The sequence below is a fragment of the Equus asinus genome, chromosome 26 (genome assembly GCF_041296235.1).
Source record: "Equus asinus isolate D_3611 breed Donkey chromosome 26, EquAss-T2T_v2, whole genome shotgun sequence".
NCBI classification, from domain to species: Eukaryota; Metazoa; Chordata; class Mammalia; order Perissodactyla; family Equidae; genus Equus; species Equus asinus.
Window position 1 is genome coordinate 39,948,624 of NC_091815.1, and position 20,524 is coordinate 39,969,147.

A 20,524-nucleotide genomic window follows, 5' to 3' on the forward strand; every position below is an offset into this window, starting at 1 on the left:
CAAATGATCAGACTTTATTTACAATAAAGAAACAGCAGTATCAAAGAATAGTGTTTTGTAAAAATACAGAGCCTTATACAAGACAGAATGGAAAAAGGACATGCTGCTGAGAAACAGGATTACTAGTTAAAAAGAGCCTTACCACAGATGAAGAGGGAAGACATACTCTACCTCAGGGAATCAAAAACAGATTCCCTTTAGTAGATCTTTAGAGTGCATATCAGGATAATTCACTCGCTGAAATGAAATGCAGTCTCCCTTTCCTTGAATCTGCACTGGGTCTACAACTTGCTTTAATTAACAGAATGTGATGCAAGAGATGCTGTGCCAGCTCTAGGTCAAAACAGAAAGAAGGCTTGGCATATTCTATTTTATGCTCATGGAAACTCAGGGCAAGTAGTCGAGCCATCCCACTGGAAAGGGCATAAGAAGGGGTCAATTGAAGAGGGACAGGTTCTGAGAACAAGGAATAAAGCTGAGGAACCCAGCTGGCAGCAAAAATAGAGGCCTAGACATAGGACCCCAGCTATTCTAGCTCAGTATCACAGGTGTGAATGAAGAGGCCATCTTGGGTATTCCAGCCCCAGCAGACATCACATGCCCAGTATGAATTTCTCACCCACAGAATTACAGGAAATAATAAAATGGTCCTTGCTCTAGCTACTACATTTTCGGGAGAGTTTGTTGTGTAGCAATAAATGTTGGAGACAACGTGCCTCAGAAAACTGCAGATGTGTTACAATTTCACCTCATCTGCCTTCTTCAGGGCCTGCAACAGGAACAAGGAGTTAGGTTCCACCTTCAGCTGCTTGTGGAGAATGAATCAGGAGATGGACTCAAGATGCCTAGCTCATGCCTGGCTCATGCCTAGCTCATGGCTTTCCAACATCCCAGGACCTCACTGAGCCCTAACACAACTATGATCCACAATGATCTCAACCACCTGTAACTGCCCTTAGCTGTCCTTTCCAGATAACACCTTGTCTGCACCATCTCTTTGTACCAATAGTACGTAAGGTGAAAACCCACTGAAACTTTATTGTATTGAACATGGAATGATCTCTGCTTCACAGTGATAAAGCAAAGTCTAGCTCCAACACATAAACTGCTTTCTTCTGTTGTGTCAACTTGATGAACACCAAGGTACTCCCGTGGAAACAGAAATATATCACTTTCACCTGTTACCAAATGTTACCAAATGTTATTTATTTTTAATAGCTTTATTGAGGAATAACTTACATACCATAAAATTCATTTCTTAGGGTATAATTTAATGACTTTTAGTAAATTTGCAGCCATTAAATTATTTTTAATAACACTTTGTCACCAAAAATCTATCTATCTGGTCTAGTGGTATAGTGGTTAAGTTCGTGAGCTCTGGGCATGGACCTACACTGCTCATCCAGTTATGCTGTGGCAGAGTCCTACATACAAAATAGAGGCAGACTGGCATAGATGTTAGCTCAGGGCCAATCTTCCTCACCATCAGAAACCCCCCAAAAACAAAAAAACCTAATAGACATCATCAATGAATCTCAAAAAACCTATGTTGAATGAATGAAGCCAAACACAAACATACATACTGTGTGATTCCATTTATATGAAGTTAAAAGAAAGAAACAAAGGCAAAAATATTGTCATAAAAACAAGAAAGTGGTTTTCTCTGAGAGTGAGGGCAGGGAAAAGGGCATGAAAGAACTTTCAGGAGTGATGGAAATCTATCTTGATTTTAGTGGTGGTTACAGGGCTGTAATCAATAATCTGTAATCAACAGCTATAATCAATAGCCAAACTGCATATTTAATATCTGTAAATTGTATCTCAATTACAGTGATAATGTACAAAAATATCAAGAGTAAGGGAAGTAGAGAACGAACGTGACAAGGAGTAGTTGTTAAAAAAGCTGTAGGCATAGATATTTCATGTTGTCAAAATGAAATACAGAAAGAAGCAAAAGTAAAATGGTAAAAAAAAAAATTTTCTGCATGGGGGTATATACAAGATTGTTGAAATATTTTTATGGTTTTCTCTTTAAATGTAATTTAGTAATTTCATGAATAACATGAGTCATTATAACAAACAGGACATGGAGAGAAAATACTGCCTCTTTTCCTAAAAGAAAGAAAATAGGAGTTTCCTCTTTGAGAAGAAAAAGATCTGTTTTTCAAAGTAAAATGCCTTGTTTTCTACATTTAAAGGGCTAAGACTCAACTCTGCTTGTACCTGCATTGAATTTCAGGGCCCATGCAACCACCCTGTCCGGAGCCCTACTCCAGGAAACCCAGCCAGCTCTCCAATCCTCTTCTGTGCAGCACACTGCCTTGCTCCTCATTTACAGAGAGCAGATAAGGTCTTCGCCTGAATCCCACAGATGAAGCCTGACTCCTGCCATCCAACCTCAACCTGTACTGGTGCCCTAGTAAACGTGCTGACCCTGATAAACTGGACTTCCATGCTCCAGACACCAATCACATTCCTCTTCCCCAAATTTTCCAAAGGCCGGCTGTACCATTACTGGGACTGAACTAAGCAACAGCATTTTCCATCTTGCTTCCTCTCGATCCCCAGGGGGTGAAGAAGGTCAAAGATAACTTGAGAACTCACCTCTACTTCAAGATGATGAGTCTCCAGATAAGGCTGTTATCTTTTCCTCCAGGAACCATATCTTTGACCCCAAAAAGTGCTTAGAAGAATGGTCACAGTGGAGATTCAGAACAATTCAGTGAATAAGAAATGAACATTGAAAGTAGAGGAGAGGGACACGGAGGAGGGGGCGCCCAGAGTCCCACCTTTTGCTGGAACGAGAGGCCCCGGATCTCGTCCCTGTGTCAGTCTCTACTGCCCAAACAAGTCTCCCGAGGACAGCCTCGATGCTTCCAGGACTGAAGAAACATGATGCTACAGGAAACAAAGATAAAACAAAAACTCACCTGTGACATGCCTAGTGCCCACTTCGCTGGGTCCCTCTCCAGCGGAAGAAGAGAGTCCTAGGGACGCGGAGCAAAGGAGAAGGATGCAAACTTAAAAAGACCGGAACGTCGAACCCACCTCCACCCTTTTCAAGCACGCCCCGGAAGAAATTGCAAGCAAAACTTCAGTGTCCAGATACAACATTGTTTAGTGTACGCGTTCGTTCCCAAATAACGTAACCGGGCCTTTTTCAACGCCGGGACAGAATCACTAATAAAATGCATGATAAACGTTTTATCAACCCTCGCTGCGCGCACACAGTGACACCCTGACCACACCAACGCCCCCCGCACCACGCGGACCCTTCCAGCTCACGGGCCGCGACGTCAGGTCCCACGGGTACCCACCTCCGCGCCCCAGCACGACCCACACCTCACCGCCGCCCTCGCCCCGCCGGGGTCGGGAACCCACCACCCAGGAAAGCGGACGACGCCGCCCGTCAGACCACGAGCCGCCGGGCCCGCACGACCGGAAGTGCCCGCCTCCGCATCCAGCACCGCCCACGCGCCGCCGTGGTTTCTGGGAGTCGTCGAAGCCTCCGTGTGCGCATGTGCAGTCTCCCCGCTGTGGTCTCAGAGTTCCACGGGATCCTGGCCAGCTGGGGCCCGGGACTAGGCGGCGAGGGGCGGGCGGGGGACTCGGAGTATCTAGGTTTGTCAATAAGCTGGGACGCCTTTATCCGAAAGGGCGTCGCCTCCTCCCCTCGTGTGTTGGGCTGATACAGTGCGGGTTAAGGCACCGGAATAGAGTGCGCAAGCGTACTAGCGTCCGTGGAGGCGGGGCCTCAGTGCACCGCGACTCCAGTGTGAGGGTGAGAGGGTCCGTGCCCGCGAGTGACGGAGCGCGCGTGCGTGTGGTCGTCCTTGGGGGCGTGGCTTCGTGCCTGCTGGGGCAGGACGAGGGGACCCTGCGCAGGCGCGTAGAGTGCGTTGCTGTCGGTTCCTGGAGGGGCGGAAGCGGGTTGGCTCGCCAGGTAAAGGCTTCCGGGGACGGTGGTGGGAGGGGCCTTCCGGCAGCCCCCGGGTCTGGGAGTGTGCGTCTTTCTTCGCGGGTAGGTTGGTTCCTGGAGCTGTGTGGGACCGCGGTGTCAGCGCTTAGGTGTGTCTGGTTGGTTATGCTGTGCGTTTTGTGGTTCCTGTGTGCTTGTGGGGTTTGGTTTGTGGCCCTTTACGCGTCTCTGTGGCTGTCTCTGTTCCGTTCACTCCTTTTGATGTGGAACCTGAAGTGAGTTCGCTCACCTGTCGCGCAGCAATTCAGTCTCTGACACCGGGTGTAGTGGAAGTAGGTAGGACTTTTATTATTGCAGGGCGCTGGGCAAGGAGAAGGGCAGCTAACCCTGAAATCCCAAACTCCTGAAAAAGTTACAAGCAAGGGTTTTTATTTGGGGTTTTAGGTGGGGGAGGGAGAGCATGTGGCCTTCGGGGCTGAAGTTCTGAGCCCTCTGCACAGGCGTGACTCTTCTATGTGTTGCATGCGGTGGGTTTTTATTTTTAAGGTCAGCAGTTAACAGTCAGTCATTTTAGCTTCTCAATCTTCCTGCAAGATGCTTAGTCAGGCGGGGCTGTCAGCAAGGTCTTCTCTTATCAGCGGTCCTCCTGCTGATCTGCAAGGCAAGCTTAGAAACTTCGGTTATTTTGTTTCCCACGTTAACCTTGTGGGTACAAACCACAGTTTCACCATAATCCAGGGAAATTTTAACAACTCCTTCCTCGGCTTTACTTTGAGCTCTAGAGAGGCTGTGTGACTTTTTGCTAATGGTTTACTCTTTCAGAGCTTCAGTTTGCTCATGTGTAAAGTGGGACAATATTTCTTGAAAAGCTAATAGTGTTCTGGAGATTAGATGCTTGAAATGGTGCCTGGCGCCGAATAAACAGTGTACAGATAAGCAGGGGCCTGGTTGAAAGTACTGTGGTTTTTGTTTGCAGCCAGACCCAGGTTTCAGAATCAACTCTGGCCCTTAAATCTGTCAAATGAGGAAAGTTAAATCTCTCCTTCACAGTTGTTGTGCAGGTTGAAAAGATGACATGCAAAAGGCTTACCTCAGTTGATAGATGGCTGCTGTTACTGGTTTTAAATGTGGGACTGACTTGAGCAACCACAGAACATGACACATGGAATTGTACTTTCGGTACACCATGCCTAACCACTAGTCCAGATTCTGTCCCAGAGATCTTTCGTGAATTCGAGTATCAGATCAAGACCCAAATCATGCTGATTTTGATTCTTTTCTCTGTTTTTTTTTGCTGACTGTACCAAAATCCCTGTGTCATTAGTGGGGACACTAATGTGGAGAGCTGTGTGTGGCTTTGTCTGTCTATTCTCTTCTCAGGGACAGAACTTTTTAAAAATGCTGTATTGAAATATGTACAAATCTTAAGTGTGTATACATAGTAGTGTCCAATTTTTTTTAATGCAGCAAATTTAATTTCAAAAGACATCCTGATTATTACTTGCCTACAATAGCTAAAAACTGTTTTACTTAGTTTTCAAATTCTTTCATTGGTGTTATCACGAGTTCACATGGGAAGATGTTCACTTACCTCTTGGTTTGCTACACTTTGTTCAAAAAGTCCTGCAGAGGGGAGGGAGGAAGTCAAAAGAAGTAAAAGGGCATGTGTGCACAGTGATGGATGGTAATTAGTCTTTGGGTGAACATGATGTAATCTACACAGAAATCAAAATATAATGATGCACACCTGAAATTATATAATGTTATAAACCAGTGTGACCTCAAAAAAAGCCACAGCAACAACAAAAAAGTCCTGCAAAGGACCAGTGACCTTCACGAAAGTGCCCTTACCTTGCAGGTGCTCTCCTCAATATAGTCCTTGCCCTGCCTGAGGATTTTTTCCAGCAGTTCATACCCTCACCTGCTTTCCATCTTTACTGGATGGACTCTGGGTCGGCAGGCCTCTTTCCATTCATGCCTGAAGTGTCCAGTGCTCTTACTCTTGAGCATTCATTATACCTTCAGAAGAGTGTGTTAAGCAAATCAAATTGATAGCTTATTTATTTACTTATTATTTTTTGGTGAGGAAGATTGTCCCTTGAGCTAACATCTGTGCCAATCTTCCTCCATTTTGTATGTGGGTCACCAGCACAGCGTGGCTTTATGAGCGGTATGCAGGTCCGCACTGGAGATCCGAACCCACAGAGTGTGAGAACTCAACCACTACACTACCGGGCCAGCCCCAATAGCTTATTTATTATTTGAAATACTGTGTGTACCTAATTTCTGTAAGGAAAGTTGCTATGAGGAACTTTTAGACTTGATTGAGTCACTTTTTCTTTCATGCTTTTGTTACTTTTGTATTCCCACCTCTTTTAAAAATAGAGGATAGAAGCAAAAAATGAAAGATGTGAAGGCGAGAAGTAGGAAAGTGGGGCTGGCCCAGTGGTGTAGTGGTTGAGTTCACATGCTCTTCTTCGGCAGCCCAGAGTTGGCGGGTTTGGATCCCAGGTGCAGACCTAGCACTGCTCATCAAGCCATGCTGTGGCGGCATCCCACATGAAATAGAAAAAGATTGGCACAGATGTTAGCTCCGCGACAATCTTCCTCAAGCAAAAGAGGAAGATTGGCAGCAGATGTTACCTCAGGGCCAATCCTCCTCACACACACACACACAAAAGTAGGAAAGAATTGAAATGGTCAAAAGAAAGAAGAGATGAAAATGGCACTATCCCAGTGGAGTCTCTGAAGTCACTTCCTTGCAGTGTAGGCTGAGTGACAGGTGGGAATGGTGTTAGAGTGGGGGTTCCTACCACATCTAGCAGACTTTAGGGATTCTGCCTTTCCATTACCTCATGGTGGCTAGTTGGAAGTTCATGGTCCTCCTGTGAGCAGCATTTTCTGAAGTGTTTTGATAAACTGGAACATATGTTGAGGTGGGAGCCCAGGATGGGGGAGGATCTGGAAACTATGTCTCATGAGAAGTGGTCAAAAAATCTGTGTATATTTCCCTGGAGAAGAGATCATTGGAGAGAGATGTGAAAGTGTGTCTCTGGAAAAAAGGAATTTAAATTGCAGTTCTTTTCCATGAGCTCTAGGAATAGAACCAGGTAGAAATAATAGAGTAGCAGATTCTGACTAAAGTACTTTTAACAAATGGCATCACAAAATTGAATAAACTTCCAGTGAGGTAGTTAGTGGGTTACATGATGTATTGCTACTATTTTACTTTATGACATATCTTCAAACTTAAAAAAGTGATGCAAGGAAAGTACAAAGAATTCCCTTACCCTCTTATCCCAATTCCCCAAATGTTAACCTTTTACTACATTTGCTTTATCCATATATTTCTCTATATATATACATATTGTTTTTTGGGCCCATTTGAGAATAAGTTGCTAACATCATGCCCCTTTACCTAACCTAAGTATTTCAGTGTGAATTTCTTACAAACAAGGATTTTCTCTTCTGTAACTCTAGTGAAGTTACCAAATCAGTAAATTCACATCGATACACTTCTATTATATAATCCTACGTTGGTTATCCCCATGATGTCTTTTGTAACAAAAGAAAATTGAGTGTCATATACATGTAAATGTCATGTTTCTTTAGTCTCCTTTAAACTGAGTGACATTTCCTCAGTCTTTGTATTTCATGACGTCATCTTTTTAAAAAGTTTTTATCATGAAATAATTTTAAAATTAGAGAAAAGTTGCAAAAATAGTACAGAACTCCCACATACGCTTCACCCAGCCACACTCAAAGTTAACTCTTGCATAACCATCATGAAACTAGGGAATTAACATTGATAAATACTGTGAACTCATCTCTCGGCCTTATTTGAGTTTGACCAGCTTTCCCACTTGTGCACTTTTTTTGTTCCAGGATCCGATCTGCGTTTCATTTAGTCGTTATGTCTCCTTAGTCTCCTCCAATTCATGACAACGCCTTAGTTGTTCTTTGTCGTTCATGACTTTGATACTTTTTAAGGAGTCTAGGCCAGTTATTTTGTAGAACGACCTTGACTTGGGTAGGTCTGATGTTTTCTCATGATTAGATTGAGGTTATTCATTTTGGAAACCAATACCACGGAAGTGATGTGCCCTTCTGGGTGCAGGATATCAGGCAGCACATGATGTCAACTGGGAATGATTACTTGGATAACATGGTTGAGGTGGTATCTGACAGGTTTCTCTGTTGTAAAGTTATTATTTTAGTCCTCATAATTAATAACTATCTTGAGAGGAGGTACTCTGAGACTGCAAATATCCTGTTTCTCAATGTGTTTTCACCCATTATTTTTATCATCCATTCTTGCCTACAACAGTGATTGCTGTGACATTTACCTCATGTTGAATTTCTTTCTTTTATTCCTTCTTCATTTATTAATTGGTGTGCTGTAAATAAAAAGCTGTCCCTTCTCCACTTATTTATTCATTTATTTATATTAGAATGGGCTCATGGTAATTACTCTATTCCGTGAGTTATAAACCAATAATATAATTTGTTTTGTCAAGTTGTTGCTAGTTTAGCCATTGGGAACACCCTCAGATTGGCTCCTGTGTGTTTTGACATGCACTGTTATTTTACGAGCACTTCCTTCCTCTCTAGCACTGCAAGATGTTCTGGACACGTCCCTGACCCAGCCCTGGAGTCTCTGCTTCTCCGTGGAGTCCTGGGGTGCTTTTCGTTTTGTTTTGTTAGAGAATGGTACTTAGAAACCAAGACGTGGAGGCTGAGTGTGCTCATTACTACTTGGGTGTTGCTGTTTCTAGGCCCTATTAGGGGACAGATAGGATCTCCTATCCTAATGAATAGATTCAAACGCACAAACATCTGTGTTTGTATATCTCGATTACATATGTTAAAACCAGTGCGTTCACAGGTAACTCCAATTCCAGTACACCACTGCAAAATTCATTCTATATTTCCACTTTTCTGTGTTTGAAACTCTGTTCTGTGACAGGAGGAAACATATCTCCCACTAACCATAATATATTTACTTATTTGCTTAATCCTAGAATGCATGCGTGGCAGAATTGCTAACACACTCCAATCCTTATTTGGGGAGCATGGGGAGCCTTCTTTTTGTCTTTAGATAAGGACATATAGACGAAGTGCAGTGTTCACTTGTGAGTCAGAGTGTGTTTGCCCTGTCAGCGATCAGTTCTTAGGGAACTGACATCATTGTGATGGTTTGATCTTCCTATCCAAAAAAAGGGAGTATCTTTCTGATGGATTAAGTCTACTTCGTGTCTTTCAAGAGTATTTGGAAGATTATATCATATAGGTTTTGCACATTTTTTTGTTAAATATATTCCTAAGTATTTCATGTTTGTTGCCGCAAAGAAGGGGTTTTGTTTATCTCTTTGTTCTCTTTTTATTGTTTATATCTATGTAGGAGATTTATTTCTCTAAGTTAATTCCTCATCTTGCTACTTTATTGGATTCTTCTTTTAATTCTTATTGTCCTGTTCCATTTCACTGACGAGAAATGATGTTGAGTACCTCTTCCTGTGCTTATTCACAATGCTGAGCAGTCTTTTGAACATTATTTAAATTTTCGTGGAAGGAGAAATTTCTAAACTAGTGATGCTAGGAGCTGCCAAGTAGACCTAGTCTCTCTTATCTGTCCTTTCTCTTTCCCCAGCTACCATCTCAGGATTCTGCCCTTTCCAGCGAGAGACATCTAGCCAGAGAGGAATGCCTGGGTCAGCCCTGACGGAGCATGAAGGTAACACATGTCATGCACCCAGAACATTAGGTGTTGTTATGATTGTCAATATTTTCAATGACCATTGTGAGGAATGGATGTTGAGATATTGCAACCGGATCTCTCACAACTTTGAGAACCAATTTGTTGCTAGTGCTGTTGAGTGGATTCCGATGCCTAGCGACACTTTGGACAGCAGAGCGGAACCGTGCTGGGTCTTTTTGTGCCATCCTCTCACCGTCTGGTGCTCTAGCAGATGATGCTCTGCTGCTATTCCTAGGGTTTTCGTGGCCAATTTTTTTCCGAATCACTAGTGCTTCCACAGAGGTGTTGTGATCTGACCCTGCGCTCTATTTTGGTGTTTGACGGGGAAGTAGATAAGAGGGAACGGCAGCAGATTTGAGGCGTTTTTTTTTTTCTTTTCATCATCCCTTCCTTCTCCTCAGCTCTGCATTCACAGGACTGTGTTCCTCAAGAGAGGGGCCCTGTGAAGGGGAGACTAACTACTGGACTAGAAGGCCCATCACAGGTGAATCATAGGCTTGTTTTTTCCTGTAATGAGACCATTATCTGTATCTGTGAACTACAGTCACACTGACTTGTCCTCGTGCTTTTCAGATGGGACTAAAACCCAGCTGTGTACCATGGAAGAGGCAGAGTTAGCAAAGACGTTAGGAAATGAAAAGAATAGAGTCGTGTAATAAAATGGGCATCCTCATGAATACTGCAGATTTTTAAGTGCCTCAAGCTTTAATCCCACATCCAAGGACAAATTTAAAATGAAATGAGATTTTTCTTTTTTCCTTACTCATTGGAGAGCAGCTTCCATTTCACACATACACACACAAATTTAAACAAATACTTTTGTGTGTGTGTGAGGAAGATTGGCCCTGAGCTAACATCTGTGCCAATCTTCCTGCATTTTTTGTATGTGGGATATCTGCCACAGCATAGCTTGATGAGTGGTGTGTAGGTCCATGCCCAGGATCCGAACCCGCGAACCCTGGGCTGCTGAAGCGGAGCACACGAACTTAACCACTATGCCACTGTGCCAGCCCCTAAACAAATACGTTTTGAAGTATTCTAGAAAATTATGAAATACACTTAGGAAAAGAGAAATCCATAATCCCATAAAGATTTTTAACATTTGGTACATAATACAGTATGCTTCTTTCTATCTAAAGAGCTGGTTTTCACTGTCTATAACTTGTACTTGGCAAAAATGAAACTAGACCCTATAGTCCACACTACAACGCCTATATGGTACATATCTTCTTTCAGCCAAGACTTCACCCTTCTTCCCAAGGCCTTGTGAATAAGAAGGTGTTTGCCATTTCAGCAATCAGTGACATTCCGAGATGTGGCCGTTGACTTCTCCCAGGAAGAGTGGTGGTTCCTGAACCCTGCCCAGAGAGAACTGTACACAGCTGTGATGTTGGAGAATTATCAGAACCTGGTCTGGCTGGGTGAGTGCGTCGAGCCCTTAATTCAGCATCTGTTTCCTGGTGTTTCTTCCACCTTCTGTTGGAAATCTCTGGGGAACTACTGTGGCCATTATTTTTTGTTCCATGTCCTATGACAAGCACGGTTAGAAGTGGGCGGCTTCCTCTCTCCTGTCCTTCAGAAAACCTTTACATGTCTTCTGGTCATTCTTGTACAAGCTTTTATCCTAATTCCTATGGTGGTGGGGCAGAATTCTTGGATAATGACGGCATGGCCAATTGCCATCTTTCTAAGCCTGATGTAACTTTCCTCTTGGAGCAAGGCAAACAGCCCTGGGGGATGAGGAGCAAGGAGGCAGGAACCCCAAGGCCAGGTGAGTCAGGCACCAAGCAGAAGGAAGCCTGTCCCTGCGAAAGGCCAGCTGCTCCCTGAGTCACAGCAGCGTTAACATGTTTGGACATCTCCCTTCAGAGGGCCCTTTGAGCTCCATGATAGATCCGCCTTTCATCCTCATTCATCACCCTGCCGTTATATCTTTGTTAATAATTACCTCTAGCTCCAAATGTAAGTGTATCCTTCCCCTCGTTTATGATCAGCTTTCTACCTTTACTCTCTAGATTGTTTTTCACCAGCTCATCTTCTTTCCTTCTTTAATTCATTCATAAGGCTGTTTTTCAAAAATATTCCTCAACAGTTCTGTTTTCTTTATCTACCAAAAAGTACTCATTCCATCCTTTGACTGATTGAATAAATACATCTATCTAAGAGCTATTCTATTAACAAACATATGCAATCTTCAATTTGGGCCAAGAATGTGGATTTTCTAAGAGAATATAACCCATCAAGGAATTTACTGTTTAATAAGGGAGTTAAGAAATGTTCTGAAATACCTTTGGCAAAGTAGGAGCCAAGATGAGGGAATTTTAAACAGAGTGACTATTGCACAGGCATTGGAGTGGCCAAGGATCAGCACGTCAGTGGTGGATGCTGCAGGAGTCTGGCCACTGTTTGTGCAGCTTACCTGTACCCTCTGGACCTGTTCAAATGCAGAGATGGATGCACCTCCTACATCTCATGGAAGGTTGCTGCTGGTCCACCCTACCTGAGTGCTGGTGGTTTGGATGGTACCCAGCTCATGTTGGGCCACATAAGCACTTGATGTCTGTTTTAGTCCATTCAGGCTGCTTTAACAAAAATACCATGGGCTAGGTGGCTTAAACCACAAACATTGATTTCTCACAGTCTGGAGGCTAGATGTACAAGATCAAGGCACTGGCAGATTAAGTCTGATGAGGGCCCGCTTCCTGGTTCATAGATGCCATCTTCTCTCTGTCCTCACGTAGTGGAAGGGACAAGAGAGCTCTCTGGGGTCTTTATAAGAGCACTAAGCCCATTCATGAAGGATCTGCCCTCTGACCTAAGCATCTCCCAAAGGCACTACCTCCAAATATCATCCCATTGGGGGTTAGAATTTCAACATATGAATTTGTAGGGGAGACAAACATTCTCTTCATAAAAATGTCCCTGAGGCAGATGGTCTCTCCTGGTAGCTAGGATCATGCCAAGAGCTATTTTAAAGATGGTGTATAGTTCTCTGCTGCAGATGGTGTAAATATAGGGGTCTGAGCTGTGACTCTCCTGTCAGGGTTCCATATGGTATCTCTTTCTACCACAGATACCTCCAGTCCCATGGGATCTGCCCAGTAGTGGCATAGGCATCAAGGCTGCTTGTACCAAGGCCTGGACCTTGTTCTGGGTCTCACTCGAATCTAGTACTTTCCACCTTACCATGTAAATAGATCAGAGCAGTTTTCCAATGATGGAATATGCTATCTCCTTTCAAGCACTGTGCCTCTCTCTTGGTAGCAGGAGATATAAGCTGCAATAATTTATCCTTTACCTTGGCAGGGATGATGCAGCATGCCCTGGACCACAGGACCCCTAAGATTTCCCTGTGTGCCACATCCCTGAGTCTTGATAGCATTTGTCTCCCACCTTCTGGAGCACATGTGTCTTACCAGGTCATCCAGGTTACTTTCCACCTCTCATTGAGGTCTCACGAGCATGTTATCAATGTAATGGACCAGTGTGATAGTCTGCAGAATGCTGAGGAGTCCAGAGTCTTCAGATTTTGCTGTAGCATAAACACAGACATTTATTTCCTCACAGTTCTGGAGGCTGGGAGTCTGAGATCAAGATGTTGGCAGGGTTGGTTTCTCCTGAGGCCTCTCTGCTTGTCTTGTAGACAGCCGTCTCCTCCCTGTGTCCTCACCTGGTTGTCCCTCTGTGCGTGTCTGTGTTCTCATCTCTTCTTACAAGGACACTAGTCATCTTGGATTAGGGACCCCCCCAATGACCCAGTTTTACCTCTTTAAAGGCCCTGTTTCCAAATATCTGCCTATCCAGTCTCTGAAACTTTGTATCATTCATGATCCATACCATACCATACCATAATCGGAGGTATACTTTGTGTCATTTTATGAATGTTTCATTCTCGAAATGATTGGATTCGTGGCCAATGGCTAGTTAGAGAATGTGATGATACTGAAAATCTTATTCCAAACCTGTAAAACCAGGATGGGTTTGTTTTACCAAATATTCAGGGTCACACTGTAAAAAGAAAAAATTGATAATCTCCTTGCACATGTTTTCATTCTCGCTGCCCTAAAGGACCAATAGTAATAATATAACAGGTGTCCATTCACACCTTTATCTGTGCTAATACACACACAACACACAGACACAGACATCCAGGGAACGTTTTGTTATTTCTTGTCCTTACAAAATAGATATCTTTCTACGCTTGTACACTGCAACTTGGTTTTCTCAGTCAGCCTCATCTCTTCAGGTCAATATAGCTAAAACTCATGATTTTTAATAGTTTCATAAATAAGCCAGATTATTGGACATAACATCGTCAACTCAAATAGGTACTTTTAATGCATGTATTTATTTTTCCTAGTTTTTTCCCAGTAGAGTTTGACAATAAATGTCCTTGTACATATATCCTTAACTCCCATTAATATCCTATCCTAAAGCCTTTATCTAAGGATAGATTCTCAAAAGTGGGAATGTATTTATTTCTTTATATTAACGTATTTGTGTGTTCATTTTCAGAGAGTGAGTCAATATGGGAGAGCAAGGAATTATCTCTAAGGAAGAATATGAAAGAAGAAACATTCCAGCGTGAAATAGTGATGAATAAAACAAGCAAGACATGTAAAGAATATGAAGAAACTGCCTTCACCAATACATATCTTATTATCTGTCAGAAAATTCTTAAGGAGGAGAAGTGCTGCCAGTGTCACGAGTGTGGGAAATTCTTCAGTCGCCGCTCAACTCTCATTCGACATCATAGAATCCACACAGGAGAGAGACCCTATAAATGTACTGAGTGTAGGAAAACCTTCTATGAGAGGGCACACCTTAACCAGCATGAGAGAATTCACACGGGTGAGAAACCCTACGAATGTAAAGACTGTAAGAAGACCTTCAGTCAGAAGACTCACCTTACTCGGCACCAGAGGACACATACCAGAGAAAAATTCCACGAGTGCAGTGAGTGTGGAAAGGCCTTCAGCCGCTCCTCAGCCCTTATTGACCACCAGAGAATTCATCGTGGAGAGAAACCCTTTGAATGTAAGGACTGTGTCAGAGCCTTCACTCAGAGTTCACAGCTCATTCAACATCAGAAAATTCATTCTGGAGAAAAACCCTATGAATGCAGTAAGTGTGAGAAATCCTTCATACGTCCCTCTTCCCTGATGGAGCATCAGAGAATTCACACAGGAGAAAAACCCTATCAGTGTCAGGACTGCAAGAAGGCCTTTTGCCATGTGATGCAGCTCACTCTGCACAGGAGACTTCATACGGGTGAGAAACCCTACGAGTGTCAGGAATGTGGAAAAGCCTTTACCTCTTGGTCCCGTTTTGTTATTCATAGGAGGAGTCACATGGGAGAAAGACCATGAATGTCACATACGTGGGAAAACCTTCAGTAACCACTCCTTGCTCGTTACACATGATAGACACAAAGTGGAGTGAAACCCTTTGGATGCCACGAATGTGGGAAGGCCTTCAGATACAGGTCACACCTCACTCGACATAGGTGAATTCATGTTGGAGAATATTAACCAAAGCGAACTAGACTTGAAAATGTTAATATTCTCATTATTTAACAGTTAAGATCTTGGTTATAAGTAGCATAAATTGACTTTGACCCTCTTAGAAAAGCAGTTTATTCACACTGTCTCAAGAGCTCATTGAATGGATGGGACAGCAATGAATCACCTTTGAAAGTAGAGAGGAACCACAGTAAATCAGGTTTAAGAGCAGAAAGTGAAGCCATGATCCTATGACCTGGAGGCTCTGCCTCCTGCTCCTACACAGGTCCTGTGCTGCCACCACCACGGATACGCAGTAGTGTTTTACAAATGAAACTTTACTGGCCCTCAGTAAGTGTCACCTCGTGTCTAATGTCCCGAAGCCAGGATTACAATGCTTGTGTCCTGATTGCCGAAGGCTAGTCAAAGAGATCATCTCTTGGCTTTTGCTTCTGTCCTAACAGGAGAGACACTGTATCCTACCCAGTTCAGACGCAATGGAGAGCTCCCTTCAAATGGGAGGGCCTCTGATGTTGGCCAACGTGAAAGAATGTGTAGCTACTGCTTAATGCTTTGCATCCTAAAAATGGTGTCCAGATATGATCCCAAGTCTAACTTTGAGTTAGCTGACCACAGTGTGCTTACCTGAGTTTTCTTCCACACTTCCTACAGTTGCTGTATCTTGAGGATCTCATCACTGTTTATTGCCTGTGAACAAGAATAGAGAGAAGGCAGAGACTGACACAAGGGAACATCACCAGGCATAGATATAAGGGATAGCCAAGATAGATGTTAGGGGTAGATATTCCTAAACTGAACACATAGGATTTTTTCCTTGAATTTCTGTGAAATGCACATATAAAAGCATTTATAAAGTATGTGTGCTGGTTTAGAGAAGAAGAATAAATACAGTCGTGTCACTTAACAATGGGGATATGTTCTGAGAAATGCGTGCTTAGGCCATTTTGTCCTCATGTGAACAGCATAGAGTGTACTTATACAAAGCTGGATGGCGTAGCCTACTACACACGTAGGATCTATGGCACAATCTTATGGGACCACCATCATATATATGATCCATTGTTGACCGAGATGTCATGTGGTGCATGGCTGTACTCATAAACTCGCTAACCAAGCTAAGATGGAAAATATTACCAACACTTTAGAATCCATGAGTGTCCTTGAAATGCCATTGGTTTTGAATGGTTCTGAAGGCCAGAAGGGATCTCAGGGAAATGTTCTGTGGGCTGGGCTTTGAAAAATGAGTAGGGATTTTCAAAGACAAGTTGAGAAAGTACATTCAAGTCAAAGGGGAAAGAACCTGCAGACTCGTGCTTGTGAAAGTCAAGATACCTGGGAGTTTTGCTCCCCCATAAGTTATCAATTACGTTGGATTCTGTCCAGCAGTGTGCTCTGCCCCTTCCTTTATTTTTCTCCATAACCCTTATTTTATTCATTTATTATACTATGTATTTATTGTTTATTGTTTGTCTTCCCAGTGCCAGAATCTAATCTCCACAAGGGCAAGAATTTTCTCCAGTCCTTAGAAAAGTGCCTTAGATGTTTTAGGTCACTAAATAGACACTTATCAAGTAAACTGATGAATGAATGAATGGAAGGCCTTAGCTCATCAACGTGAACTCAGGGTCTTTTTTATTATTATTATTATTTTGAGGAAGATTATCCCTGAGCTAACATCTGCTGCCAATCCTCCTCTTTTTGCTGAGGAAGACTGGCCCTGAGCTAACATCTGTGCCCATCTTCCTCTACTTTATATGTGGGACGCCTACCACAGCATGGGTTGCCAAGCAGTGCCATGTCCGCACCCGGGATCTGAACCAGCGAACCCCAGGCGGCCAAAGTGGAATGTGTGAACTCAGGGTCTTGATGTGATTCTATTGAAAGAATCTCGTATTGCTGTAAGCCTTGCGTCTCTTATTGTTGTAGAAACTCAGATAAGGGTCCCATGGTTTTCCTAGTTACACCGACAATTCAGTTTATACCTGTGTGTGGTTGCTTCTGTGATGTTTAGAGCATTCAGTGAAAAAGACCAAGATCGTTGTTAGTGGAATAGGTATGTTTGTCAGGATTCAGAGGATTTAGAGAGCTTTTCAGCCCCAGTGTCTAGCTGTTCCTGAGCTGAAGGAGCCCTGCTTCTCCTTGTCCATCCCCACTGCCTGCCTGGCTGGTACTCAAAATCTGATTGAAATTCTTCCCAGAGTTTGATTTGTGGAAGGATAATAAAGGAAGATAGAAATGACACTCAAGATCATCATTAAAAGCATTCACTAAGATTTCTCACCCTAATCAAGGAAATGTTTGTGAACATCGGTTTGAAGGTGCTTCTCCAAACTAAGTAGATCAAACTTCTGGTTTAGCAAAATCTGTTGACATGGATTAAATCAGGAGAGGTTATTACAATTTCTGGAGTGACTGGTGTAGATGTGCACCAGATAATATATATGGTATTAAATGAGATGATGATAGACATCTGTTTGCACACCGTCGTGACAGGACTTGAAAATGTTCGACAAATTGCTGGGCTGGAGTGGATGAGCCAATGGAATTCCTGTGGACCTTGGCCTGAAGCACGCTAGATTCCTTAAAAAGCACTTTCTTGCAGAGGAACTGTTTCTGGAAGGAGACCTCTGATCTCACTTCCTCTGCTTGGGTGAGGTGACGTCACTACACAGGGTTGATGCATATTGGCAATTGATGACCCATGTAACCAAGACGCAAATCAAGATAAATATTCATCACTCCTTCATACCGCCACCCTCAGAGGAAACTGCTTTGTTGTTTTTATTGCAAAGGTTTCTTTTGCCTCTGTTTTTTCCTTCTTAGACCTGGAATCAAGCAGGCTGGTTGGTTTGTTCACTTGCTTTGGTGTATCTGGCTTCCCTCACTCACCATAATGTTTTTGTTTTTTTTTTATAAATTTTTTTTTTTTTTTAAGATTTTATTTTTTCCTTTTTCTCCCCAAAGCCCCCCGGTACATAGTTGTGTATTCTTCGTTGTGGGTTCTTCTAGTTGTGGCATGTGGGACGCTGCCTCAGCGTGGTCTGATGAGCAGTGCCATGTCCGCGCCCAGGATTCGAACCAACGAAACACTGGGCCGCCTGCAGCGGAGCGCGCGAACTTAACCACTCGGCCACAGGGCCAGCCCCTCACCATAATGTTTTTGAGATTCCCTAATGCTGTGTCTTTCAGTAGCGTTTTCTTTCCCAAGTGGTATTCCATCATGTTAATGGAATACTCCATTCTCCTGTTGAATAAGACATTTGGTTCTTTCTGGATGTTTGAATTATGAGTAAAGCTTCTATGAACGTTTTTGGATATAACTTTTTGTGGACACAAAATGATGCTCTAGATTGAAGTTTCGCAGCCTTGGCACTATGGTCATTTGAGGCCAGATGATATTTTATTAGTGTGAAGGGGAGCTGCCCTGTGCATCGTAGGATGTTTCGCAGCATCCCTGGCCTCTAATCACTAGGTGCCAGGAGACCCTCTTCTCCGAGTTGTGATAACCAATAATGTTTCCAGACATTGCCAGATGTCCCCTAGGAGGGAGGACAAAATCCCCCCAGTTGAGAACCAGTGGGATAGCGGTTACACTTGGGGAGGTGATGGTGTCTGGAATGGGCCCCAGGGAGACATGAAGGGTGCTGGTAATGTTCCTGTTACTCCGAGCGCTAGGTACCTGGGTAGATTGCCTTGTGCAGATTCACCAAGCTGTACACTTCGAGTTTCTACTCTTTTTGGTGTGTACATTAAAAAAAAAATATGTAAAGAATAATGCCCTCACTCATACTGACGATTTCTTAAATGCCTGAGATGAAGCCTCATGACCAAGTGTAGAAAATGAGGAACCTTCACTGTTTTTGCCCTGGAAAAAAGAGCCTCTGTGTCCCAATTTCAATGCTCATATTTAAGAAGTGTTGTATGGTTACGATTCAGCACGTTGACAGTATGAGTACGTAACAGAAGCAGACAAAGGTCCTCTGTAATCTCGTAACTGAAGGACAGCTTTTCATATTTTGATGTAAAACCTAGATATGTTTTCACCCCCACACCTCTCACATTGTGTATATGAACATGTGTTTTGCAAAACTGGTAACACATGTACATATACTCGTTTAAACCAGATTTTTAAAAATTGTATCAAAGGTGATTAAAAATAATTTAATGTTTGGAAAAATGTGAAAATGTGTATTTCTGCTGCCACAGGCACCTTGATGTTCATCGAGTTGACACAACAGAAGAAACTGTTTTGAGTGTTGGCTAAGCTTTCACCTGGCGGAGGCAGAGGAGGTGAAATAGCCCTGCTTCTGATGCAGTTTCCAGAATCACATTGTCTTAATTATTTATTGCTGCTTCATAAACTGTCGCAAACCATGGGAGCCGGAGGAAGGGCCGTTTCTGAGTTTTTAGTTTCTCATGATTCTGTGTGTGAAGCATCCGGACTGTATGTGGGAGGAATGTCTACTCTCTGGTCTAGTGATTCCTGCTGGGCCTGGGCATCCAGGATGGCTTCTCCATTCACGTGGTGACACAAAGCGAGGATGGCTGGGACCGTGATTCTGGGGCCTCTCTTCGCTGTCAGCTGCTCTTCGCGTCTCTTCCATGCAGCCTCAGAGCCTCTCCCTCTCAGCCGGCCACCTCATGTGGTCTGCAGAGAGTAGCTGGACTTCTTCTGTGGTAGATCAAAGCTCCTAGCAGTGCAAACAGACGTTACCAGGCCACCTTTAATTTCTCTAATCAGTGTGTTTTGTAGTTTTCAGTTAACAGATCTTGCATAACCTAATCAGATTATTCCCTAAATATTTCATGTTTTTATTCTATTTGTATTTTTTTAACTTTTCAATTTCAGGGGCCAGCCCAGTGGCGTAGTGGTTAAGTTCGCATGCTCTGCTTCAGTGACCTGGGGTGTGTGGGTTCCAATCCCAGGCATGGACCTACACCACTCATCAGGCCATGCTGTGGTGGCATCCCACATACAAAACAAAGGAAGGTGGGCACAAATGTTAGCTCAGGGCCAGTCTTCCTCAAGCAAAAAGAGGAAGATTGGCAACAGATTTAGCTCAGGGACACTCTTGCTCATCAAAAAAAGTCAATTTCTGATGGTTCATTGTTAGCACACAAATACAATAGATGTTTGTATATCCATCTTGTATCCTGCAACCAAGCTGAATTAAATTATTCTAGTTGTTGTTGTTTTGGTACATTTCGTAGGTTGTTCTACCTCAGAGAATCATGTCTTCTTCAAATAAAGACAATTTTACTTTTTCCTTGCCTGTCTGGGTGTCATTTTTTTCCCTAGCCTTATTGCCCTGGCTGGAGCATCTG

The 20,524-nt window shown here is 43.2% G+C and overlaps 1 protein-coding gene and 1 long non-coding RNA gene across 5 annotated transcripts; one reads left to right on the forward strand and one right to left on the reverse strand.

The window, feature by feature from the left end:
• On the reverse strand, positions 1-3,517 carry LOC123281119 (uncharacterized). Its single transcript, XR_011498733.1, has 4 exons — positions 3,382-3,517; positions 2,790-2,987; positions 2,605-2,683; positions 1-769 (listed from the first exon to the last, which is right to left on the reverse strand). It is a non-coding gene; the product is annotated as an uncharacterized lncRNA (long non-coding RNA).
• A 22-nt stretch (positions 3,518-3,539) lies between these two features.
• LOC139042235 (zinc finger protein 383-like) lies at positions 3,540-19,371 on the forward strand. Of its 4 annotated transcripts, none has more exons than XM_070499593.1 (4): positions 3,540-3,621; positions 9,570-9,653; positions 10,972-11,098; positions 14,193-19,371. In XM_070499593.1, the coding sequence occupies exons 2-4, from the start codon at positions 9,648-9,650 to the stop codon at positions 15,044-15,046; spliced, it is 987 nt and encodes a 328-aa protein (XP_070355694.1). In that variant the 5' UTR covers positions 3,540-3,621; positions 9,570-9,647; the 3' UTR covers positions 15,047-19,371. The 4 variants fall into 4 exon arrangements, with proteins under 4 accessions (XP_070355694.1, XP_070355692.1, XP_070355691.1 ...); XM_070499591.1 differs by lacking the exon at positions 3,540-3,621 and adding an exon at positions 3,834-3,943; XM_070499590.1 differs by lacking the exon at positions 3,540-3,621 and adding an exon at positions 3,956-4,021.
• The last annotated feature ends 1,153 nt before the right edge of the window (positions 19,372-20,524 follow it).

What these genes read in the sequence shown, in the direction of transcription:
- LOC139042235 (XM_070499593.1), top strand. An exon ending in TCAGAACCTGGTCTGGCTGG is followed by an intron (nt 11,099 to 14,192) that starts GTGAGTGCGTCG and finishes GTTCATTTTCAG; the next exon opens with AGAGTGAGTCAATATGGGAG.